This window comes from Ostrea edulis, chromosome 4 (assembly GCF_947568905.1).
Source record: "Ostrea edulis chromosome 4, xbOstEdul1.1, whole genome shotgun sequence".
Taxonomy (NCBI): domain Eukaryota; kingdom Metazoa; phylum Mollusca; class Bivalvia; order Ostreida; family Ostreidae; genus Ostrea; species Ostrea edulis.
Window position 1 is genome coordinate 87,533,359 of NC_079167.1, and position 26,527 is coordinate 87,559,885.

General features: G+C 35.7%; 1 protein-coding gene across 3 annotated transcripts in view; it reads left to right on the plus strand.

Annotated features, from left to right (window-relative positions):
* The first annotated feature begins 3,074 nt into the window (after positions 1 to 3,074).
* LOC125668176 (dedicator of cytokinesis protein 7-like) overlaps positions 3,075 to 26,527 on the plus strand; it is a 77,501-nt gene continuing 54,048 nt past the window's right edge. For 2 of the 3 annotated variants that reach the window (XM_056164127.1, XM_056164128.1), the window contains exons 1-18: positions 3,076 to 3,203; positions 6,139 to 6,229; positions 8,967 to 9,142; positions 9,257 to 9,443; positions 9,773 to 9,988; positions 11,111 to 11,196; positions 11,645 to 11,711; positions 12,284 to 12,433; positions 12,677 to 12,742; positions 13,008 to 13,182; positions 13,483 to 13,682; positions 18,185 to 18,278; positions 18,547 to 18,709; positions 18,848 to 18,965; positions 20,931 to 21,146; positions 21,765 to 21,866; positions 23,633 to 23,716; positions 24,753 to 24,969. In XM_056164127.1, the coding sequence (XP_056020102.1) occupies positions 3,154 to 3,203; positions 6,139 to 6,229; positions 8,967 to 9,142; positions 9,257 to 9,443; positions 9,773 to 9,988; positions 11,111 to 11,196; positions 11,645 to 11,711; positions 12,284 to 12,433; positions 12,677 to 12,742; positions 13,008 to 13,182; positions 13,483 to 13,682; positions 18,185 to 18,278; positions 18,547 to 18,709; positions 18,848 to 18,965; positions 20,931 to 21,146; positions 21,765 to 21,866; positions 23,633 to 23,716; positions 24,753 to 24,969 (2,458 nt within the window). In that variant the 5' untranslated portion in view covers positions 3,076 to 3,153. Of the gene's footprint in view, positions 3,204 to 6,138; positions 6,230 to 8,966; positions 9,143 to 9,256; positions 9,444 to 9,772; positions 9,989 to 11,110; positions 11,197 to 11,644; positions 11,712 to 12,283; positions 12,434 to 12,676; positions 12,743 to 13,007; positions 13,183 to 13,482; positions 13,683 to 18,184; positions 18,279 to 18,546; positions 18,710 to 18,847; positions 18,966 to 20,930; positions 21,147 to 21,764; positions 21,867 to 23,632; positions 23,717 to 24,752; positions 24,970 to 26,527 lie in introns of all 3 variants that reach the window. The other variant, XM_056164129.1, reaches the window with a different exon arrangement.

A 26,527-nucleotide genomic window follows, 5' to 3' on the forward strand; every position in this document is an offset into this window, starting at 1 on the left:
AAATTAACATAAACTCAAATAATTGAAGATATCTTCAATTATTTGAAGATATCATCAATTCAATTATTGCTCTCTTTAATTGAATTAATGCGCGCATTAAATCACTTATTGCTCTCGTCAATTGAGTTAAAGCGCGCATCAATTGAATTAATGAGAGCAATAATTGATTTAATGCGCGCATTAATTATATTATTGCTCTCTTCAATTCAATTGATGCGCGCATTAATTCAATTAATGAGAGCAATAATAGATTTGATGCGCGCATTAATTCAATTATTGCTCTCTTCAATTCATTTTATGAGAGCATCAATTTAGTAGAAATATTGCTCGCAATAATTAATTTAGAGCTCGGTATAAATAATTTGATGATCTCTTTAATTCAATTGAAGATATCTTTAAATCATTTACAATGCGTTTGTATAAGGAATTAATGCGCGCATCAATTATTTTAAAGAGAGCAACAATTCAATTAAAGATATCATTAATTCAATTGTGGATATGTTGAATTGAAGATATCTTTAATTATATAGTTGCTCTCTTTAAAAGAATTATTGTTCTCTTCAAATGAATTAAAGATATCATTAATTCAATTGAAAAGAGCAATAATTGAATTAATGCGCGCATTAAATCAATTGTTGCTCTCATCAAATGAATTAATGCGAGCATCAATTCAATTATTGCTCTCATCAATTGATTTAATGCGCGCATTATATCAATTATTGCTCTCTTCAATTGAATTGTAGCGCGCATAAATTCAATTGTTGATATCATTAATTCATTTGAAGAGATCATTAATTCAATTAAAGCGCGCATTAAATCAGCTGAAGAATTAATGCTCTCATCAATTCAATTAATGCGCTCAATAATTCAGAATTGAAGATATCATTAATTATCTGAAGAGATCTTTAATTCAATTGTTGTGCGCATCAAATGAATTGATGATATCTTCAAATAATTGAAGATATCTTCAATTATTTGAGTTTGTTAATTTGGCGCTCCATAGATCATCCTTGCTTTTCACAACACTAGCGTAGGATGGGCCACAATTGGGGATCAAAGTTTTACATAGAAATATATAGGGAAAATCTCTAAAAATCTTCTCAAGAACCAATGAGTCAGAAAAGCTGACATTTACATGAAAGCTTCCTGACATAATGCAGATTCAAGTTTGTTCAAATCATGGCCCCCGGGGGTAGGTTGGGGTCACAATAGGGGATCAAAGTTTTACATTGCAAATATATAGGGCCAAGGTGACTCAGGTGAGCGATGTGGCCCATGGGCCTCTTGTTAAATATTGCTGGACACTGTTTAAGTACAAAAAAATGCTTTCTATGTTGTTTCATCAGGTGATGAAGGTAGCAAGCATTGCAGAAAAAATGTAAAAAAAAATTCCTGCAATGATTGCTATCTTCATCACTCGATGAAGAAACAAAGAAAGACATTTTATTGTTTATAATGCAACGGACAGTATAAGAGGGAACTTAAATACTGCCTCGCTAGAGAGCTAGCTTTTCTAGTGATGTGGTAGAGTGTCTCTCTTGACCACGCAGTTCAGCAACGGTGAACATGACCAGCACTTGGCAGAGTGTCTCTTTGGAGCTCTGGGTATGGATGTGGATTTGTCCGGGGACGATGGTGGTTGTCGTTGAGAATGGCTGATGCCGTTGCTGAGCAGGTGTCAAACACTCGGAGAGAACTCGCACTAATTAAGCTTCGGGACGAAGCTTCCCCGTGTGGGGGTAAGTGTAGCAGACAGTTTAAGAGGGAACTTATACTGTCTCGCTAGTGAGCTTAGCTTTTCTGATGATGTGGTAGAGTGTCTCTCTTGATCACGCAAGTTAAGCAACGGCTGGGTGACAGCTGCACGTTACAATATTTTTATGTATTTCTTAAAAAATAAACCAGATTTAAGTAATAAAATATCATGGTTGACCCATTCGTTACGTTAAACCCTTTGACCTTGATGACACTGCATATTTGGTAATTATTACACAGAAAGGTGGTACAAAAAAAACCCCCAAAATAACCCGGATCAAACTAGTTTGCAACAAACATGCATTCATTGTATGATGAAAACAATGTCAAAAGAAATATAAGAGAAAAGATTTGGTGAATGTAAATATATGTAAGCACACACACACACACACACACACACACACACACACACACACACTGAAAAACAACGCTATAGGCCTCATATATACGTGTCTGGGGGATCGTTCGATTGGTCGCATGATAACTAAGTATAGATTCGAACCCCGGTCTGGTCCACCCGTTTTACAAAACAACTTACGACAAAGTCGCAAGTCTTAAATTTTATTACACAGTTATTACTTTGAATGAATGAAGTAAAACTTTTCTAAGGCTTAATTTTCAACATTTTTGTTTAAAAAATTTGCATTTGGAGTGAATATATATATGATCTTACAATAAACTGGTAAATTCCAGTATGCAAAGTTGGTCGTAAGTCGTAAGTTCTTTTGTAAAAAGTGTGGATCTTATGTACATACCTCGTTCTAGAATGAAATTATGTTTATACAAAACCAATAATTTATTTTTGAGAAGACCACTTGTGAGATACTAATGCCTATATTAATATCTCACAAGTGCATTAATCTCAAAAGCTTACAGAAGGTAGAAACTGATTATTCAGAACGACTTATATATTATGAGGATGATCGGTGGGGAAATAACATATTTTCCTCCATAAAAGCTTGGCAGATTTTGGCCAAAACCGTACTACTTCTTTATTGGTTAAAAATTTTCTGTATTAAATATAATTTCATTCTTGAAGGGGGGGGGGGGGTATGTACATGTACACATGTACATAAGATTTACACTTGCTATCCACACTTCAGGTGCTCGTGGTCTTCTGCATTTTCTCCTTCATTCCTAAATAGTTACAAGTAATAAAAAAAAAATGTCATCCTGTATTTAGTATGTTTAGAGGAAGACTTTTTTCTTTCTTTTTTAATATCATGGGACTCGTAATAATGTCTGCTGCTTGCTGTATCCCAGGGCTAGTTAGCCATCAGATCCTAAGTTACACTCACATTCGCTACAAATCTAATCTACAGCCTCTGTTTAGATCCGCCCCTCGCTCCTCGTAAGATGAAACCAGTGAGGAAGTGAGTAATTCGGCAGACGGCAAACATGTCGGCTGCGCCGATTCAACAAAGAGCCTTTGCTCAAAAACTCAACAAGTAAGTATTTATTAAGAAACTCGTGTATTTATAACTTTAAACAGTTCTGGTCCTGTCGTTTTCGAAAATCAAAAGTAAAGGTGCAGTAACAACGCGAATTTCCTCTGTTGTATATAGACATTCTTGCTTTATTGTGTTTAGTCAGGTTTCGTATTTCATGCAAAGAATATATTGTAAGTAAATGATACAGATAAAAAAAGATTTAACAAGTAGACAATTGATAAGGCAGTATTCATCGAATTCGAATTCAAATTATTTAGTGGACAAACACAAGATGAATCTGTAGACCAATCCAATGGTTGGACCGAAAAGGCAAAAAATTATACGAACTGCTGCGTTTACCAATATTAACAATGTTGTTATCTAGTAAAAAAAAAAAGAAGACAAGAATGAGACAATTCATTGGAAATCATCACAGGATAAACACAGCCTGATCAAAGTTAGCAAGTCCCCATGTTTTTATTTCGTATATACATTGCAGATCCTATTTAGGGTAAATATTGCAGCAGGTGAGAGACTACAAGTTGGAGTAGTATGAACTGAGGGCCGATTTAAAGCCCTCAACAGTTCTCAGGTCAAAACACTGTCGCTGAGGGCTGGTTTAAAGCCCTCCAGTCGTACACTGTGAGGAAGTGCTACCATTTATGCTGTAAACTAGTTTGTACAATAATGTCTGGTATGACATGATGGTGTCAAATGGTTTAAAAGAATCTCAGTCTATGTGGATGTTGTTATCATATACTCACCTTCATGGTGACCAGTAGTTGGAATTTACCCGAATGCTCGGACCTGAAGCCATGGTTTAGGTTGACGAGTACAAATTTACATGAATACTCGGACCTGACGTACGCCATGGTTTAGGTTGATGAGGACAAATTTACATGAATAATCGGACCTGAAGCCATGGTTTAGGTTGGTGAGGACAAATTTACATGAATAATCGGACCTGAAGCCATGGTTTAGGTTGGTGAGTACAAATTTACATGAATAATCGGACCTGAAGCCATGATTTAGGTTGGTGAGTACAAATTTACATGAATAATTGGACCTGAAGCCATTGTTTAGGTTGGTGAGTACAAATTTACATGCATACTCGGACCTGAAGCTATGGTTTAGGTTGGTGAGTATGGATTTACATGAATGCTCGGACCTGAAGCCATGGTTTAGGTTGGTGAGGACATGAATACTCGGACCTGAAGCCATGGTTTAGGTTGGTGAGAACATGAATACTCGGACCTGAAGCCATGGTTTAGGTTGGTGAGTATGGTGTTGTCCTCTAGGTGCATCATGAGGTGGCAGTATACAAAATGTTCTAAATAGTAGTTTACATGAGAAGTCAAGTGATAGTTTTCAGCAAGGATTTGTTCCCTATTTTTAGATATTTTTTTTGTATGTTTTATGCCAGAAACTGTATGGGTTTTATGTGTCTCTAATTATGCAATAAATTTTTTTATTGTCTTTTTTGAAAACAAAATTATCTCTTGAAATCATATCATTCAAAATTTTTTTGAATAAAAGATAAGAAAATCTAAGGCCAAAAAAAAAATGAAATAATAATAGATAGTTTTTCCAGCAATAAAATTCAAATTTGATGAGGCAGGCAGGTATTTCTTTTTTATCATTATTTTTTTTAATACAGCTGTTGAGTAAGTTATCTTTCCTGTTTATGTTGACTGTAGCACGAGTTACTTTTCTTTATCATGTACATATTTGTATAGAATAAGCAATGGAATCTTGATTTTAAAAAAAAATGATAGCTTCGCATTACTTACTATTAAGTGTATACTATTATTTATGCCCCCTTCAAAGATATTGCTTTGCATCTGTCGATATGTTGGTCAGTAGACCATGGTCGGTAGACCACATGTTGTCCACTCAATATATTTAGAACCTTTCTTTTGATTGTAATGATATTTCATGTGTAGATTGGTTATGGTTAGAAGAGGACCCCTATTGATTTTCAGGTTGAAAGATCAAAGGTCAAGGGTCAATTCACTCTGGACATAGGAAGATACTGTCCATAATATCTTCAGAACCCTTTCATTAACAGACATCAAACTTTGTACACTGGTACACGCTAAGGAGTAGATGAACCTTGTTGATTTTGAGGTCACGTGGTCGAGGGTCAAACTGGACATAGGAAAGTACTGTCTGTACAATATCTTGAGAACCTTTTGCTAAATAGACATCAAACTTGGTACATCCTAAGGAGTATATGACCCCTATTGATTTTGAGGTCACATGATCATAGGTCAAGGGTAAAACTGGACATAGGAATATACTGTCTGTTCAATGTCTTGAGAACCCTTTGCTAGACAGATATTGAACTTGGTACACTGGTACATCCTAAGGAGTAGATGACCCCTATTGATTTTTGGGTCACGTAGTCAAAGACCAAGGGTCAATCAACTCTTGATAATAGGAAGATATCCGTTCATTATCTTGAATTGTTTTGGCACTACTATCAATTAAATGATGCATGTGTATAACCCTTTTCAGTTTTGCACCATGGGGGGCATATATATTATGTTTTACAAACATTTTTTGTTCTTAAACACTTACACATAAATGAGTATACATTTAAAAATCATTTGATCAGAATTATACTTCCAATTTTATTAAAACCTTCTGACAGTTTTGCATAAAATCTAAAACAAGAGAGTTACTTCATTTGCATAGATAAACAAAATGAATAAAAATTGAAAGAAAAATTCCATGCAGTACCTTTTCAATGGATGCAGCGGTACCTGAGAAACTATTGTTTTTTTTTTGTTTTTTTTTGGCCTAACAGTTTTCTTCTTATAATTTAGAAATTTTGATGTTACAACCAAATTTAGTAGAAATAAGTCTGAATATACTGATTTAAAGTAAAAATGAATGTGCTTTTTTACAGTTATCAAGACATTGATATTTGTGTTTGTATTTTCAATTTCAGACAAGGAGCTGCTGAGGTCAGGAGGGCAGTGTCATCTACAATCTACTCGACCTCTGACCTCACGCGATGTGCCAGTGGACTTAATCTCACTGTAAGTGTGTACATCCAACAGTGAAAGATGAACATTAGATAAAGATATCTTACTATTAGATCTGTCTGTCTCTGTCAGACTATTGAGTGTTCCTTTTAAGACTATTAGAATTGATTGTTTGTTGTGAGACAATTGCTAGTGAGACTATTGCTTGTGAGTCTATTGTTTGTGAGACTATTGCTTGTGGGACCATTGGTTGTGAGACTATTGTTTGTGAGACTATTGTTTGTGAGCCTATTGCTTGTGAGACTATTGTTTGTTAGACCATTGGTTGTGAAACTATTGTTTGTGAGCCTGTTGCTTGTGAGCCTATTGTTTGTGAGACTATTGTTTGTTAGACCATTGGTTGTGAGACTATTGTTTGTGAGCCTATTGCTTGTGAGTCTATTGTTTGTGAGACCATTGCTTGTGAGACCATTGGTTGTGAGACTATTGTTTGTGAGCCTATTGCTTGTGAGACTATTGTTTGTTAGACTATTGTTTGTGAGACTATTGCTTGTGAGCCTATTGTTTGTGAGACCATTGGTTGTGAGTCCATTGGTTGTGAGACCATTGGTTGTGAGACTATTGTTTGTGAGACTTTTAATGCTTGTGAGACTATTGCTTGTGAGACTATTAATGCTTGTGAGACTATTAATGCTTGTGAGACTATTGTTTTTGAGACCATTGCTTATGAGACTATTGCTTGTCAGGGCTCGAAATTAACCTATGTCCGTCAGTCTGTGACTGGCTAAAAGTCTGGCGAACTGACATACATTTGTTTTAGTCACTCCGATGGGACTGGTTAATTTTCTAAAGCATCATTTTGGAAAATACACTTGATATGAAATTTCATACACATTTGGCATGCTTCGATCTGTTTGATCATTTGGACGAATCTGATTGGTAAATATAAATCCCACATTTAAGTGTTACCATATTGTCTGAGGCATAATGAGTTAAAGTTCATTTTAATGATATCAACAAAATATATTTGATTATTTCTGGAAAACTCTGTTGGACTGGTAATTTTTTCTGCGGACTGGTTTAAATTATACCCCATCAGTCCGGCTGGACTGGTGACATAAAAAGTTAGCTTCAAGCATTGCTTGTGAGACTATTAATGCTTGTGAGACTATTGTTTTTGAGACTACATATATTGCTTGTGAGACTATTGGAATTGACTGTTCATTCTATGTCTGGTAGGACCTGATTTGATCTGATGAAGTCCTTCCTACGCAAAGGACGATGCATGATTATATTGAACTAAGTTGTTATTGTCAAACTTTGTCATGAAGATCAGCAAATAGCCATGAGCAGAGTTGTTTCATTTGCTACTTTTGTTACTATGTTCTGTTTTGTTTCCATTCTTTCTAGTTTTATGACTGTTTTTTTTTTTTTTATTTCTATTACAGGTACAGTAAAATATCTCTATCTCGAAGTCCGGGGGACCTCGAAAAAACTTCGAGATATCCAGGGGTTTGAGATATCCAAAATCGATCTTGAATAAATTTTTTTTTGAAGGTGGATATTTGATGCATAGTATGAGATTTGCATTATAAACAACAACCCCGTTGCCATTTCTAATAGTTTAATGCAAGTTGATAAATTGATATGGCAGAATTTCAAAGACCATCATTTCGTTTTTTTTTTAATATATATAAACATCCCATTGAATTTACAATATGTTAGATGATCATGCTTGTATGCTTACTTTAAGTTTACTAATGTCTAGGCTCGATTGGGATGTAGCTATTGCGTTCTAGTGAAAGAACCTATCACGTAAGAAACAAAAAAGACGGATTTAAAAAAAAACAACTTAAATGTTAATTAAATGAAATTTCGTGTTTTTTTCTGTCCTAGTTTTAATGACGAAGCGTGTATTATTAAATGCAATATCGGTATTATGAGCATTACCTTCAAGCACACTTCGACAGTTTTGTGCGTTTATCTAATCCACATGTTAATGATATAGCATGTGTCCTTCAAAACACCCTCCCTGGAATCGGGCGTGTTAGTTCATAATTGGCGGTGGATTTAATCCGTAATGTTGGAAGGCTTCACTAATCACCCAAGCTGTTGAACTATTTATGGTGACCTGGGTCTACTCGGAAAAGGCGAGCATGGATTAGCGGTCATTAATTATAATTGGTGTATCCGCAGGTGTGAATTTGTGACTTACGACGCCAGGTATGGTAAGCAGAGCGGAAAAATTGACTGCACTTCGAGATAAACTAGGTGAATTTAGGGCAAGGGACCTTGAAAATACTTCGACATAAGCGGGGTATTCGAGATTACCGTGTTCGAAATATCAGAAGTTTTTTAAATCATTTATATAGGGAAAACGGCCGGGACCAGCGGTCGACTTCGACTCAAGCGGGGTATTCGAGATAAACCATATTCGAGATACAGATATTTTACTGTATTTGTAGTTTTGTGACTATGTTCTGTTTTATTTCCGTTATTTCTAGTTTTAGTATGTGATAATTGGTCTACATCAGGGTTAAGTTTATGACCTGATAGTTCTAGTTTTAGTATGTGATAATTGGTCTATGTCAGGGTTAAGTTTATGACCTGATAGTTCTAGTTTTAGTATGTGATAATTGGTCTACATCAGGGTTAAGTTTATGACCTGATAGTTCCTTTCATAGAAAACATATTCATAGACACAGTCTGTTGCCCAATCCATTTATTCATCCATAATGATTAAACTCACTGAAATACTATGGTCTTATTTGCTGGGTTTTTTCCCCTTCAGGTGCCTCTGACAGATGTAGTAGACCCCCCAGACTATGAGGAGTTTGTCCTCCAAAATTCCTGTACTGTGGAGAGGGATCCTTTTAGGGACCTCATTTTGTACCCAGAGGATGATGTCGATGTTCACAGTGTCCCAAGGAAATGTCGGACGGTCAATCCCATTGTGCCTGAGCTCGGGTTGGGAACCTTAAACTCAGTGAAAACAAAAATTTTGAAAGTTTGTATAAAATACTGAAATTTAAGACAAATGGATGTGTTGTACTTACAGTGTTTCTGTATTTGAATTGGCAGGCCCGATGCTGATGAGTTTGTGTTTGACCTGGCCAGGCGGTACACGGCAGACTACACGGTGATTACACGGCGGTATCACAGATACAGCTCTAGTGTATGCAGCAAAGAGAAATTATGTGGAGAGGAAGATACTTTCCTGCAGGAATACGAAGTGGACATCGAGGACGCACAGGATGACGGGTCAGAGGTGCAGTACTTCATCTGATCATTCTGTTACTGAGTATAACAGGGTTATTCTGTTACTGATCATTCTGTTAAAACCCTTTATATGATAGTGTTATACAGCTTATTTTATTTGTATTGTTTCTTCTTTTCAAGAAAGTTGTGGCATTGTTCTTTTGGAAAATTTTGTTATTTCAACCTTTTTGGATTTTGATTAATATTATTCATGTGTAATATGAATTTTTTCATAAAAATTTCTTTGGACATTGTAATTCACACAATAACAATGTTGTAGAAATAAAGTCTTGTGGAAATTAGTTGTTCAGAAATTTACAGAGTTTTACTGATTTTTAGGATGGCATTAACAAAAGACAGTCCATCCATATGAACTCTGTTCCGAGGGGAAGCTGGGCCAGCAGTATCTTTGACTTGAAGTCTTCACAGGGTGATCAACTCCTCCCACATCTGTTTGACCAGGTTTCATACGAACAAATTGACACCGACAACAGAAAGTATCGGCAGGAAAATCGAGAGGACACGCTGTTCAGCCTGTTTCCAGGCGAGGATGAGGTCTGTCACAGTCTTCAAATTAGAGAGCGCTACGGGAAAACAATCACTAATGAATGATTTAATTAATCAGAGAGCCGGAAAACAATCACTAACGAATGTTTAATTACAATTGGAGAGCACTACAGGAAAACAATCACTAATGAATGATTTAATTAATCAGAGAGTGGGAAAATAATCACTAACGAATGATTTAATTAATTAGAGAGTGCTACAGGAATACAATCATTAACGAATGATTTAATTAATCAGAGAGCGCTACGGGAAAACAATCACTAATGAATGATTTAATTAATCAAGAGTGTGCTAAGGGAAAACAGTCACTAATGAATGATTTAATTAATCAGAGAGTGGGAAAATAATCACTAATGAATGATTTAATTAATTAGAGAGTGGGAAAACAATCACTAACGAATGATTTAATTAATCAGAGAGCACTACAGGAAAACAGTCATTAATGAATGATTTAATTAATGAGAGAGCACTACAGGAAAACAAACACTAACGAATGATGATTTAATTGCATTCTTGCTTATTCTCACAGTTTCTTGTCAAAATCCTATTATATGACTGCTATATGTAAATGTTGTGCTAGGTTTAAATTCATTGTGGTTTCAATATCACATTTTTTATGTACAGTGAAAATAATAAAAATTAAACAGCAGCAAAATGAGACTACAAAATTAAGGATATGGTAAAAAGTTGGGGAGTTCTTAAAGTTTGAGGGTAATAAAAGAAATCAGTAATTGTTTAATGAACCAAGTTCACTAGTAGTTCTGAAAGTGATTTCAAACTACATGAATTGTTGTGATTAAATTAAAATATGCTGTATGTTACAATTTTACTGTTGCAAATACATGAAAATAGAATAAATGCATTTGATCCGTAAATGAAGAACTATAATAGCTCTGATCTGTAGCTCTCTGGGAAAAAATTGGGATATACCAGTCCAACTGTCTCTCTCTCTCTCTCTCTCTGCTTATAATGACTTTTACTTTTTTTTTTCTAACATAGCTATCTCTTTGCCTAGTGATGCAGTATTAACCAGTGTATGGTGCACATTGTATTTACTGCAATTATTTACTGGTACACAGATTGAATTAAAATCATTTTGTCTTGATATAGGAGGACTTGATGGAGAGAAGATCATCTCCACCCATCCCCCAAGAACATTTTGGTCACAGAATCATTGTCAAGTGCCTTCAACTCAAGTAAGATTCAGTTCTAGAATAAAGAGAAAGACAGAAACAGAGAGAGAAATAGGGAGAAAAAGAGAGAGAGAAACAGAGAGAGAAATAGGGAGAAAAAGATAAACAGGTGTTAAGTGAGGATAAATGAAATTGAGAAATAGACACAATGAGAAACACAGAGAGAGAGAGAGAGAGTCAGAGAGAGAGAGAGTCAGAGAGAGAGAGAGAGAGAGAGAATGATGTGAGAGAGAGATAGAGAGAGAGAATGATATTATCGGAACAAGATGATTGTGGCATTTTGTTTTTTGCATTGTGAATGTCATTTGTTTGATATTTACAATAGATTGGAGTTAGAGTTTGAACCACTATTTGTATATGTCATTTGTTTGATTTTTACAATAGATTGGAGTTAGAGTTTGAACCACTATTTGTATATGTCATTTGTTTGATTTTTTGATTTTTACAATAGATTGGAGTTAGAGTTTGAACCACTATTTGCTACAATGGCCTTGTATGATGCTAGAGAGAAGAAAAAGGTATTTATGTTGAACATCATTCAGGGAATCTGGTTTTATAAGGAATTTCAGGCGACATGTGTTGCCATAGTTTTGTACATTCAAACTAAAATTCCTTTTTCATATTTATAACCACTTCTTCATGATTTTTTATAACAGAGTTTATTCTATACACAGAATTTTCCATTCAATAACTGTAGGTTTTAATGTGTTTTTGATATTTATGAAAAAGTACTAATATTTGAATCTTTAGGTGACACATAATAAAACAACTTACAGATTACAAATGTTAAAAAAAAAGCTGTACTTCCTGGTTACAGATATTGGAGAACTTTTGCTTCCTGGTTACAGATATCAAAGATCTTCCGCTTGCTGATTTCAGTTATTGGAGAACCTTTACTTATTTATTTCAGATAACAAAGAACTTTTGCTTCATGGACTTTTACTTATGGATTACAGATACCAAAGAACTTTTACTTCCTGGTTACATATATTGTAGAATTGCAGATATCGAAGAACTTTTACTTCCTGGTTACAGATATTTTTCACTTACTGATTATGTTTATCCGAGAACTTTTACTTAATGATTACAGATATCCGAGAACTTTTACTTTGATGTGAATCAAGACGAGCAGAAGAAGATGATTGTGATGCACATCCAGCACTCTGACGTGTCCACAATGTCTCGAGCAGCCAGTTTCAGTATCACGTATCCCTCTCCCGATGTTTTTCTTGTCATTAGGGTAGGTGGAATGCTTGTAATCAGGGTGGGTAGAATGTTTGTCATCAGGGTACGGAGATTGAAGCTTATTTTCTTCAGACTATTTGTATAAATGTATATTGAATTACTTGTTTTACAAAGCAGTAATTTCTTAACACATCAGATTGCACTTACATGTAAGTTTCACAATCATTGCTACTTTTGACAAACATTTTTAGTACGTATAAAATTATACATTCTTCAAGTTTGGTAACTCTTTAAACAGCTTGAGAAGGTCTTGCAACAAGGTGACATCGGGGAATGTGCTGAACCCTACATGAAAGAGGACAAGGTAATCAGATGATGATGTACGGATTCCACATAGTTATACGTACCATGAATTCAGGGAAATTTAAATTTATATTTCACACTTAATTATACAATCACTTCATCAGTTTTACATTCTTGCAAAATTAGTTTGAAACTTTCAGCAATAGTAGGTTGTCTTGTAGAGTTTAATAAACTTGAGATATAATTATATGTATGTATACTTACTTGTATATACTCATTCTGGTACATAAAGATGTCCTGATTACCTTTCAATGTGAATTTCACAGGCCAAGGAAGATCGTCTGAAGTCTAATGCTGCACAGTTCTGTGATCGACTTGGAAAGTACAGAATGCCGTTTGCTTGGACCGCCATCTACTTAATGAATATTGTTACTGGAGCTACAGGGGGCCAGGATGCAGATAAATCTTGTGAGACTGAACCCTCTCGATCTGCCAGTCTGGGTCAGTTCATTCATCAACAGATCATTGTTCTATTTCCTTCCTATTTGGGAATGGCACCATACCCATTCAATCAGAAAAAAATGTTTCAAGATACAACCAATGGTGTACTTCCCCTGAAGGCATAGATTGATGATTGATTACAAAAACAAAGTGAAATGGAAATGCATTCTGTTCAAATTAATTGTATGATTTTTTAGATTTTATTTTGCATTTAACAAATTAAAGAAACACAAAGGACTGTAATTTTGGTGTTATTGATATTAAAGCATAATGACCAAACTTTGGTGTCTGTGTTTGTAGACAGGAGATCGGTATCCAGTATCCCCGGTCAGTTTGACAGCTTCCGCCGGAGAAATAAAGACGAATTCTCTTCCACCCGACGGGGATCAATGGAGCGAGGTCGCAGTGAGAGGCGGGGGATGTACTCTGGGGATGATTACGGCCCGAGTCTAGACAACTTCAGACCGGTCACTTTGACAGTGTCCAGTTTCTTCAAACAGGTAACACTTAAACACAGGGATTGTAGATATTACACAGGTAACAGATAATGTACAGGTAAAATTGTTATTAGACAAGTAAAACAGATATTGCTCAGGTAACATTATATAAATATTGCATGTAGTTGAGGGTAACATTGAAAATTTTCACCCTGAGAAAACCATTGTCAACCAAGGCGTAGCCGAGATTGACAATGGTTTCTCGAGGGGTGAAAATTTCAATGTTACCCTCAACTACATGCAATATTTGTTTTATTATACTGAATGCTATGTAAACTGGAAAGTATAAAAACTTACGTTTGTTGACATTTGATCAATCACTGTCATGCGATATTTCGTATTATTATACTTTCATGTAAAATACTCGAACCTGATTGGTCGAGAAGCATTTGAAAAAACATATTGTTACCCTCTGAGAACAGAAAAAACGCGACTCAGGGTGATAGTATCTAGCAACGGGTAACAGTACTTGACAACGGGTGATATTATAACATATTATCACATGTGTCAAATTTATGCGCGTATGGTTCGCCGTAGATTGCTAGACGACGTCGTTTGAGCGTTTGTAATAAACGCGAGTACCCGCATCGAAATACGAAATATCGCACGACAGTGATTGATCAAATGTCAACAGACGTAAGTTTTTCTGCTTCCCAGTTTACATAACATTCAGTATAATAAAACAAATATTGCATGTATTTGAGGGTAACATTGAAATTTTCACCCCTCGAGAAACCATTCTCAACCTCGGCTACGCCTCGGTTGACAATGGTTTTCTCGGGGTGAAAATTTTCAATGTTACCCTCAAATACATGCAATATTTATATACATGTATTTCAATGCGGGTACTCGTGTTTATTACAAACGACGTCGTCTAGCAATCTATGGCGAACCGTACGCACATAAATTTGACGCATGTGATAATTTTTTATAATATCACCCGTTGTCAAGTACTGTTACCCGTTGCTAGATACTATTACCCTGGGGCGCGTGTTTTCTGTTCTCTGAGGGTAACAATATGTTTTTTCAAATGCTTCTCGACCAATCAGGTTCGAGTAGTTTACATGAAAGTATAATAAAGTTACTTGTAACATTGATGTTGTTCATTGGTAATGCTGAAAAGAGATATCTGTGATGAAAGGCTGATGCTTATAAATAAGATACATGAAGGCATTAGGCTAAGGGCTGTTCCAGAAATGATCAAATGGGGGGGTCGGGCGGCAAATGATATTTTTTTGTGTGGGTGGTTGTATTTTTTCAGATTTTATTTGGTCCGTGATTGGACTGTTAAAAAAATATTTATTATGGGTAGTGGGTAGTTTCTATTGTTTTATTTTGTGCCACGTGGGTGTTGAGTTTTCAGAATATTTTTATTGTCGCTGTTGTCGTGTTGGTTACAAAACGTTGGAGGGAAAATTGAAAACGTGCTTTCGAAATCGGAAATCGGAAGTAACGTAGAACTATTCGAGTTGTCGCTCTTTGCAGCGCATAACTTTCCATTACGGCACTCTTCAAATTAGAGGCGCGTTTAGTAGGGTCCCTTTGGACGTGATGGCGGCGAACTCTGTTCTGTAGATTATTACAGTTTACAGTGCATCGATTTGGGAATATTTTGAAACCAATAGGTATTCCATTTTCTAATAAAAATAGGCAAACCTTAGTTGATTTATACGAGGGTACCGATGCGTTATATTTATCAGTCAGTGTGGTGGTGATATAGAGGCCTCCGGGCGTGGGCTCCATTAGAAGATGAACGATTCGTGGAAAAACATATCCATACCCATTTCATGATAATAGCATCGTTTGGACTCCCAATCTTTCCAACATTCCCGCCATAGATGCCTTTGATTGTTGATGTGACATCGTTTCTTCAGAATTACTGTGATACAATGTCGCACAGGCATTACCGCGTCATTGACTAGAATGTTTGTCCCGAAAACCTCGCGAGATTTGTACCGTTTTCATTTTTAAAAATATTTTTGTGGTGGGTCTGGTTAGTTTTTTATTTTAATTAGATGGGTCACTGTAAAATGAGTTTATAAATTTGATGGGTCATGGGGTAATTTTTTTATTTTTTTTTATGGGTGCTTGGTATATACAAAAGGTACCTCCCGACCCCCCCCCCCCCCCATGTATTTATTTCTGGAATAGCCGTAATGCTGTTGTTGCTAATACAGGCAAACTTGTTTAACCAACACTTGTGTGATATTCTTACCCTGAGATTCTTAATTTTAGAATTGTTTATAATTATCTTTAATTAATCAATAAATAACATACAGATTAATTCCTTATTTTTTTTCCCATGTTTTTTATACTATGCAATACAACAACTTGTCTGATCGGCCACAAAGTTTTGTCCATCATTGCGGTTCAGATTAGACACATTTCACTGTTATAGGAGTAACACAGATACTAGGGATCGGTATCGCCACAAATGTTGTATCGCGATACATCACGAAGTTTTTCACACGATCATGATAATATCGCAATATTTTAGGACAATCTGTTTTTCCTTAATTGTCTGTTCTGTTCATTACTGCTTTGTTGTTAAAGCTCAAAAAAGCCAAATTCAATTTATTTCAAACATTTATTTTGTATAAGTAACTGTAAATGAAACAAATAACAGGAAGAAAGAAATCAGATCAAATAATAATCAAATGACTCGCAATCTATTACTAGTTCGAATGCCATCTTGTTATTTGTTACTTTTGTAACAGTTAATTTTTAAATATAACACATAAACGTAACTTTTCCGGAATTTACATATGTCCAAAGAGGTGTCAGGTTGATCTGTCCCACTGTTGATCCGTCCCTAGATGGTCCGTTCCATTGTTGACCCGGCCCATTTTACTTCGTAGATCCGGCTCCCCCAAACCTTTTTATTAAAGATATGATAAATGATTAATTACTTAAGAAAAAAAGGGAAGTTTTTGATTTAGCAGATACATTGTAAAACAAATTTTAGGTCCCTGAAGTTAGATTATAATTGAATAACTGTCGGATTTAGGTATGTAAATAAAATACAACAATTAGGCTTTATTATTTTTGTTTGAAGTATGATAATCAGTGTGATTGTGAAAAAGTGTGCTCATAAATTAGCGTACAAACATCGTTATTTAAGTTTGTACAGCAATCAATGTAAAAATGTGACCATTAATCATTATGAAAACACCTTTTTTAAAACTTTAAGAGTTTTACTTTGTTTTACAATCTTTAATCATTAATTGCAAGAATAACACCTTTTATTGAACACAAAAAAATTAACTCATCATCCAAACTTAACCTAACTATTGAAAGCTTTTTTAAGAAAAAGAATTGCTCAAAGCTTAGGAATAGTTTTTGATCTACTAAAACCAAGGATGTATAAGCTAATCTTCAAATTGATCCGTCATTAAAATGTAAGCACTTGGGAAAAATAGTTCAAAAACTTGGTGATTATTTTTTCTGAGGGCTGGATCGACCTGAGGATGGATTAACTAGGGGATGAATAGTCTAGGAACGGATCGGTATTGGGACGAATCGACTAAGGGACGGATTGGTAATGGGACTGATCGTCTAGAAATCGTCCAAAAATACCAGCTTTTTCTCTGTCGTATCGCGACAAGTATTGTGGGGCTAATTATCACAATATACTGGTAAAATCGCACATCCCCAACAGATACACATGTAAATACATGTACAAGAATATGCAGGCTGACTGTATAATTGAATATTTCAGGCTGACTGTATAATTGAATATTTCAGGCTGACTGTATAATTGACTGAATATTACAGGCTGACTGTATAATTGACTGAATATTACAGGCTGACTGTATAATTGACTGAATATTACAGGCTGACTGTATAATTGACTGAATATTACAGGCTGACTATATAATTGACTGAATATTACAGGCTGACTGTATAATTGACTGAATATTACAGGCTGACTGTATAATTGACTGAATATTTCAGGCTGACTGTATAATTGAATATTACAGGCTGACTGTATAATTGACTGAATATTTCAGGCTGACTGTATAATTGAATATTACAGGCTGACTGTATAATTGACTGAATATTACAGGCTGACTGTATAATTGACTGAATATTACAGGCTGACTGTATAATTGTATGAATATGCCATAACATTTAGTTTTTCAATACAGGTTCAGTGAAGGTTTACTGCAGAAAATTTTTGAAAAATGAAAGCGCCAAAATTTCTAATCATGTAAATGATATGCTTGTGCACTTGTTCAATGATTTTGTGCCAAGAAAGCTTTAGGATTTTAATTTACCTTCATTGAGAAAAGTCAGCTAAATATTCCGAACGTCAAAATCCCCCACTAGGTATTGTACATGTATGTGGATAAAGCTGCTGACTGAACCTTTTGGTAGGGTAGGTATTGTACATGTATGTGGATAAAGCTGCTGACTGAACCTTTTGGTAGGGTTATATATAGATGCATGAGGCACTGTTTGAATTGTCGGAGCCTCAGAGTCACTGATGTGTTTTGTTTGATTAGGAGGGAGACAAGCTGAGTGATGAAGATCTCTATAAATTTCTGGCTGATTTGAAACGACCATCAAGCGTTCTCAAGAGGGTCAAATGCATCCCTGGTAAGACCTTTAGTTTTGTGAGAAAAAAACCCATTTGATATAAAAAATCCATTATTAATCAATCTAGCTAACAGTTATGTCCGCAGAGAGAATAAAATACTTACCCTGATATTAATTCATGCTAGTCCTACATATGTTTTACATATTGCTTGTCCTTTAACCTTTCAAGCAGTTCTTTAATACATCTTGATAATTCTAAATTTTTTGTTTTAACCAGTAAGTGATAATATATGCGTACATGTCAGATACTGTTTGTGTCTTTTGTCAGGGACCCTAAAGCTGGATATTTCTCCCTGTCCCGAGGAACCCCGGTACATGCTCACCCCCGAATTGTACAAGGTAGAGCCCTACCCTGATGAGAAAACCCGACCCACACGGGAAATCTTGGAATTTCCATCCAGAGAAATTTACAATCCCCACACAGCCTACAGGTATTGAAATAGCTTAATCATTGATAGTTCTTATAATCTACAACCTTTTTCTAAAAATCCATATATTTCACACAGTAGACAAATCAGTTAGGCTTTAGAATTTTCTGTGTGCGAGTACATTGACAATGTTTATTGTAGGAATCTGCTGTTTGTGTATCCGAGAAGTCTGAACTTCAGTAACAGACAAGGTTCTGCCAGAAATCTGGCTGTCAAAATTCAGTTCATGTCTGGAGAAGAGGAGGGTTGTGCCCTCAAGGTAGATTCCATATTTCTCTTTGTAACAAGAAACAAAGTGATTAATTTTATGGTGCCTCTTTTAAAAGTTCTTAGTTTAGGGATTGTTGTAGTTTTATTCTTTTTGAAATCTAACTGTATCTTTGTTTAATCATTAAGAGTCTTAACTGCCCTTTTTTAGCTCACCTGAGTCGAAGGCTCAAGTGAGCTTTTCTGATCACATTTTGTCCGGCATCCGTCTGTCTCTCTGTCCGTCTGTCTGTCTGTAAACTTTTCACATTTTCATCTTCTTCTCCAGAACCACTGGGCCAATTTCAACCAAACATGGCCAAAAGCATCCTTGGGTGAAGGGCTTTCAAGTTTGTTCAAATAAAGGGCCATGTCCCTTTCAAAGGGGAGATAATCACAAAAATGCAAAAATAGGGTGGGGTCATTTAAAAATCTTCTTCTCAAGAACCACTGGGCCAGAAGAGCTGAAATTTTCCTGAAAGCTTCCTGACATATTGCAGATTCAATATTGTTCAAATCATGGCCCCCGGTGGTAGGATGGGGCCACAAGGGGGGATCAAAGTTTTACATACAAATATATAGGGAAAAACTTTAAAAATCTTCTTTTCAAGAACCACTAAGCCAGAAAAGCTGAGATTTACATGAAAGCTTCCTGACATAATGCAGATTCAAGTTTGTTCAAATCATGGGCCCCGGGGGTTGGATGGGGCCACAATAGGGGATCAAAGTTTTACATACAAATATATAGGAAAAATCTTTTAAAATCTTCTTCTCAAGAACCACTGAGTCAGAAAAGCTGATTTTAACATGAAAACTTTGTGACATAATGCAGATTCAAGTTTGTTCAAATCATGGCCCCCGGTGGTAGGATGGGGCCTCAAGGGGGGATCAAAGTTTTGCACACATATACATGCATGGAAATTTTTTAAAAATCTTCTTCTCAAGAACCACTAAGCCAGAAAAGCTGAGATTTACATGAAAGCTTCCTGACATAATGCAGATTCAAGTTTGATCAAATCATGGGCCCCGGGGGTTGGATGGGGCCACAATAGGGGATCAAAGTTTTACATACAAATATATAGGAAAAATCTTTTTCTCAATAACCACTGAGTCAGAAAAGCTGATATTTACAAGAAAGCTTCCTGACATAATGCAGATTCAAGTTTGTTCAAATCATGGCCCCCGGGGGTAGGATGGGGCCACAAGGGAGATCAAAGTTTTACATACAAATATATAGTTAAAATCTTTTTCTCAATAACCACTGAGTCAGAAAAGCTGATATTTACAAGAAAGCTTCCTGACATAATGCAGATTCAAGTTTGTTCAAATCATGGCCCCCGGGGGTAGGATGGGGCCACAAGGGGGATAAAAGTTTTACATACAAATATAGGAAAAAGCTTTAAAAATCTTCTTCTCAAGAACCATTGGGCCAAAGAAATTGACATTTACATGAAAGCTTTCTGACATAGTGTAGATTCAAGTTTGCAAAGGGTAGTTTGGGCCATGATAGGGACTAAGGTTTTACATGCAAATATTTATGGAAAGTCTTCAGATATGGGCCAAGGTGACTCAGGTGAGCGATGTGGCCCATGGGCCTCTTGTTTTTTAGATTCTTGATTTTGTGTCTGTCAGACTAAATATTAGGGATCCCTTCCCTGTTTATTTGTGTTCTTCTATGATTGAATTCTTCTATTCAAGGGAAGGGGGGATATACTGTAAACGTATTATATTTGGCGTGTACGATATTTGGCGGAAATCGTTTTTTCAACAAGTTGGCGTAGATTTGATTTAGCGCATTCCTGAATTACTTTAAACATCTAGATTTACGGATGGCATTTAGCGATGTACTTGATTTAGCGGAAGCTGCGTTCCGCCAAAGGCGCTAAATAGAATACACAGCCAAATGTAATACATTTACAGTATACATTTTACAAACATCTTAGTTTTGTTTTGTGATGGTTGATTTTGTTGTTTTTAGGCAATATTTGGGAAGTCTAACTGCCCAGAACTCTCGAGAGAAGCCTACACTTCTGTTACGTATCATAACAAGTCACCTGATTTCTACGAAGAGATCAAGATAAAGCTCCCAGCTAAACTTACAGACTCACACCACCTGTTGTTTACCTTCTACCACATCAGCTGCCAGACCAAGAAAAATGAGTCGGGGCCAGTGGAGGTTCCTGTGGGCTATACAGTAAGTGCCTCTGTGTGAAGGGGGGGATTTAGATGAGAGAGGGGGGTTAGATGAGGGGGGGGGGGGGGGTTAAATGAGGGAAGGGAGGGGGTAAATGAGGGAGGGTAGGGGGTTCAATGAGGGAGGGAAGGGGGTAAATGAAGGAGGGGTGGGGGTGGAGCTCTAGTTTTGGGATCTTAATAGTTTATTGAGATTGTTTCATTTACATCAATGGAGCTCAGTTTTTGTGGATTGTCGAGATTTTAGTGTTGTTGGGATGTAATTTCGTGGATATGATTTCTATATATTGTTACATTAAATAGACTGTGCATTTTGTTGTTGTTTGAAATTTATGGGATAGGGTACCCACGAAATCTACGAAAATTGAACCTCCACGAAATCTAATGATCTATAGTATATGCAATATATAATGATACTGTAAGGAATTTACACTGTGCAGCATAAAATTTGAATGTAACTTTTTGATTTTCAAAGAAGTGAATGTATGTTTTTTTCCAAATAATTATATATATGTTTACTCCAGATACATGTATATTGGAATTCAGGGGACTGGCCTGAATTGTTTATTATATCCAAAGTTCAATATTTTAAACCAATTTTTTCTGCCGTTATTTTCAGTGGCTTCCTCTGTGTCGTGAAGGAAAATTGATGATCGATGATTTCTCCATCCCAGTGTCTGTGGACAAACTCCCTCCCAGCTACTCCATACTGTTCCCTGATGTGAGTACTTTTACTTCTCCATACTGATCCCAGATGTGAGTACTTTTACTACTCCATACTGTTCCCTGATGTGAGTACTTTTACTTGTCCATACTGTTCCCTGATGTGAGTACTTTTACTTCTCCATACTGTTCCCTGATGTGAGTACTTTTACTTCTCCATACTGTTCCCTGATGTGAGTACTTTTACTTCTCCATACTGTTCCCTGATGTGAGTACTTTTACTTCTCCATACTGTTCCCTGATGTGAGTACTTCTACTACTCCATACTGTTCCCTGATGTGGGTACTTTTACTTCTCCATACTGTTCCCTGATGTGAGTACTTTTACTTCTGCATACTGTTCCCTGATGTGAGTACTTTTACTTCTTTATACTGTTCCCTGATGTGAGTACTTTTACTACTCCATACTGTTCCCTGATGCAAGTACTTCTACTACTCCATATTGTTCCCTGATGTGAGTACTTTTACTACTCCATACTGTTCCCTGATGTGAGTACTTTTTACTACTCCATACTATTCCCTGATGTGAGTACTTTTACTTAAAATCTAATCTGTACCTTTACTGTCAGTAAAATCTCATCATTATCTTAACTGTCAGTAAAACTTCATCTGTACCTTTACTGTCAGACCTAAATCCTGTTATTGTTACTTTGTAGTAATTATATGTATAGTTGATACATACAGATTGTGTGTTTGATTTGTTATCACTTTGTCAGTGTGTGTGTGTGTACTGCTATTTATAGGAGTATCTCTATGACCGTCCTGTAAGTAATTATTGAACTGTAAATTCTAACACAAATTAATGGAGCCAAACAAGACAGCAGTGAAGAGTTATAGCTGGGATGTACACAATGTATTAGATATATACCGTGAACTCATCTGTGTATCTTTTTATTTGGATGTAACTGTAAAATACAAAAAAAAAATCTGTATTCTAGAATAATTTTAATTCAAATATCTATCTTCAACAGAGTTTGTTATTGCTTTTATTATTTTGATACTGTAGACTCCTTATTTTACGCGTGTACTCAATATGGCGAAATGACTCGTATACGTCAAATCACGTGAACATGAATTCGTGTGTAGTCTGTTAATCAGGAGTTCTTGCATTTATTTTAACAAGAGAAAAATAAAAGCGAGTATTTTTATTTCATGAGTGACGCCTCTCGCTTGATTACGTGATAATAAATTCCTCACGTATATTTAGGAATCTACAGTAATCAGATGACATGAATATATTCAGAGAAATTTCTGTGTACATGTATGTATATTCTGCTTATTGATAAATCAGTTATGTAATTTTTTAATTTTCTGCTTCACCATTGTATTTTAACATAGGATTTTCTGTATTTATAATTGGAGAAATAGTTTAAGTAACAGATTAGATGGTGTAACTTGTCTTATGTCGATGTTGCACAGTATGAAATCATAATTAAACTTACGATCAGCACCAATTTTTAAAATCTACGATAAACATACTCTGTATTCCAGATTTTGTTTTCATATGAAGATATATTCCTGGTAATAAGAATGTTCGTATTATACAAGTTTTACTGTGTCGTCCCTCTGAACCATTACATGATAGTCGCAGCAAAAATGCTTAAAGAAAACTCACAGTTCTAGTAAAATGTATTCTCCAATGTATTGAAAATAACAGACCTTTATGTAGGTATTGAGTAATAACGGACCTTTACGTAGGTATTGAGGAATGAAACGGGACTTTCTTACAAATCTGTTATAACTATGTTCCACTGTATTTCTACAGACTAACCTGCCCAACATGAAGTGGGTGGATCACAAGGGAGTGTTTAATGTCAGTCTGAAGTCGGTGTCCTCGGTCCATACACAGGTAAGTAACAATCATTTAAAAAATTGTATTGGTGTCAGTCTGTATCCTTGGTCCACACACAGGTAAGTAACAACAATTTAATGTCAGTCTGTATCCTTGGTCCATACACATGTAAGTAACAACAATTTAATGTCAGTCTGTGTTCTTGGTCTGTACACAGATAAGTAACAATGATTTAATGTCAGTCTGTGTCCTTGGTCCACACACAGGTAAATAACAACGATTTAATGTCAGTCTGTGCCCTCGGTCCATACACAGGTGAAAAACAGACATACTCTGTAACCTGGCCTCGATTTCTCAAATAAAAACTTAAGTGAAAGTCTTGAATTTTACGCAAATTTTGACTGCTCAATTAAAAGAAATCTCAAACTTTTGTTTGAGATTTTTTTCAAGAAATCCAAGTGTGAACTTGGAATTATTGAACTCCTGTATCCTCAGTATTCAGAAATCAAATGCACACCACACTAGGCCAACATCTGAACCTGATTTTACATAATGGTACCATGTAAACAGTACTCCAGTTTTGCTGTGCATTGAAATGATAGCAGCTGGAGAACCACACTATTTCCTAAATCCTGTGGACAAATTGTTCATGTGTCGTGTCTGAACTATTTACTCATTTTTGCTTCAAAACAAGAATAATGTTTCTATGTGAGGGGGAAATTCTCAAATGAGACATAAACAACAAATAGTAAACAAATTTAAAATATTTGATTGCAGTATGGCCAAAAAAAAATTAATGCATGCTACATTAAAATTTAAAAAAAAGAAGAAAAAATCTGCCTGCCTCATCAAAATTTGAAAATTTTTGCCTGAGAAACTATTTATTAATTGGTTTTGGCCTTTACAAATATTTTATGGTATTTTGTCCTTGATACTAACATGAAGTACTTGTAGGTGAAGATATGACTTTGTGTGCATGTAATGAAAAGATCAAATGCTTTTTCCCACTATTTCCTGTGATGTGTGGGGAGGGGGTGGGGTATTGTTCCATTATAACTAACTGATAGTTTATATATTGTGTTGTTATAACTAGGATGATAAGCTGGAGAAATTCCTGTACAACTGTCGTATGACACTGGAACAGAAGCTTCCTGTTCGGAAGACAGAGATGCAGTTTGAGAATGATCTGAGACAAAGCATACAGGAAGTTCCAAAGGCCAAGGGAGAGAACCTTGTCCAGTTCTTACCTCTTATACTGGACAGACTACTGTATCTGATGGTCAGACCTCCAATACTGAATGGTCAGCAAGGTTAGAGAAACATGACAAAGTTTGACTGTTGTATCTGAGGGTCAGACCTCCAATACTGAACGGTCAGCAAGGTTAGAGAAACATGACAAAGTTTGACTGTTGTATCTGATGGTCAGACCTCCAATACTGAACGGTCAGCAAGGTTAGAGAAACATGACAAAGTTTGACTGTTGTATCTGATGGTCAGACCTCCAATACTGAACGGTCAGCAAGGTTAGAGAAACATGACAAAGTCTGACTGTTGTATCTGATGGTCAGACCTCCAATACTGAACGGTCAGCAAGGTTAGAGAAACATGACAAAGTCGGGTGATTTTACAGTTTTTTTGTGGATTGTTGAGTGTTTACAGTTGTTGTTTTTTTGTGGATTATCGGAGTATTATGTACTGTTGGCGGTAATCTTGTGAATTGGAAGGAATTTACCATAGTGAATTAAAACAAGGATATATTGCAGTATACCTGAGAACATATTGCTTTACACATGTAGCTTGATAGTTTGGCCAGTAAATAAAATGTTGTCCGACTGATCAATAATCCCTTAGCAGATAGCTCTTATCATTAGACGAATTTGACTCCACTTTTTATGCCCCCGAGATCGAAGATCGGGGAGCATATTGTTTTTGTCCTGTCAGTCATTCTATAATTCTGTCATTCTGTCTGAAACTTTAACCTTGCTTATAACTTTTGATCAGTAAGTGATGGAGCTTTGATATTTCACTTGAGTATTCCTTGTGACAAGACCTTTCCGTGGGTACCAACATTTTTTACCCCTTGACCTTGGAGTTTGACCTACTTTTTGAAAACTTTAACCTTAATAATAACTTTTGAACAATAAGTGATAGAGCTTTGATATTTCACATGAGTATTCCTTGTGACAAGACCTTTCCGTGGGTACCAACATTTTTGACCCCTTGACCTTGGAGTTTGACCTACTTTTTGAAAACTTTAACCTTGCTAATAACTTTTGAAGGATAAGAGATAGAGCTTTGATATTTTGCATGGGTACCAACATTTTTTACCCTGTGACCTTGACCTTGGAATTTGACCTACTTTTTGAAAACTTTAACCTTCCTAAAAACTTGACATCACAGTATGATTATGTTCCTAATGACATCACAGTATGATTATATTCCTATTGACATCACACAATGATTATGTTCCTATTGACATCACAGTATGAATATGTACCTATTGACATCACAATATGATTATGTTCCTATTGACATCACAGTATGATTATGTTCCTATTGACATCACACAATGGTTATGTTCCTATTGACATCACACAATGATTATGTTCCTATTGACATCACAGTATGATTATGTTCCTATTGACATCACACAATGATTATGTTCCTATTGACATCACAGTATGATTATGTTCCTATTGACATCACACAATGATTATGTTCCTGTTGACATCACAGTATGATTATGTTCCTAATGACATCACAGTATGATTATGTTCCTATTGACATCACAGTATTATTATGTTCCTATTGACATCACACAATGATTATGTTCCTATTGACATCACAGTATGATTATGTTCCTATTGA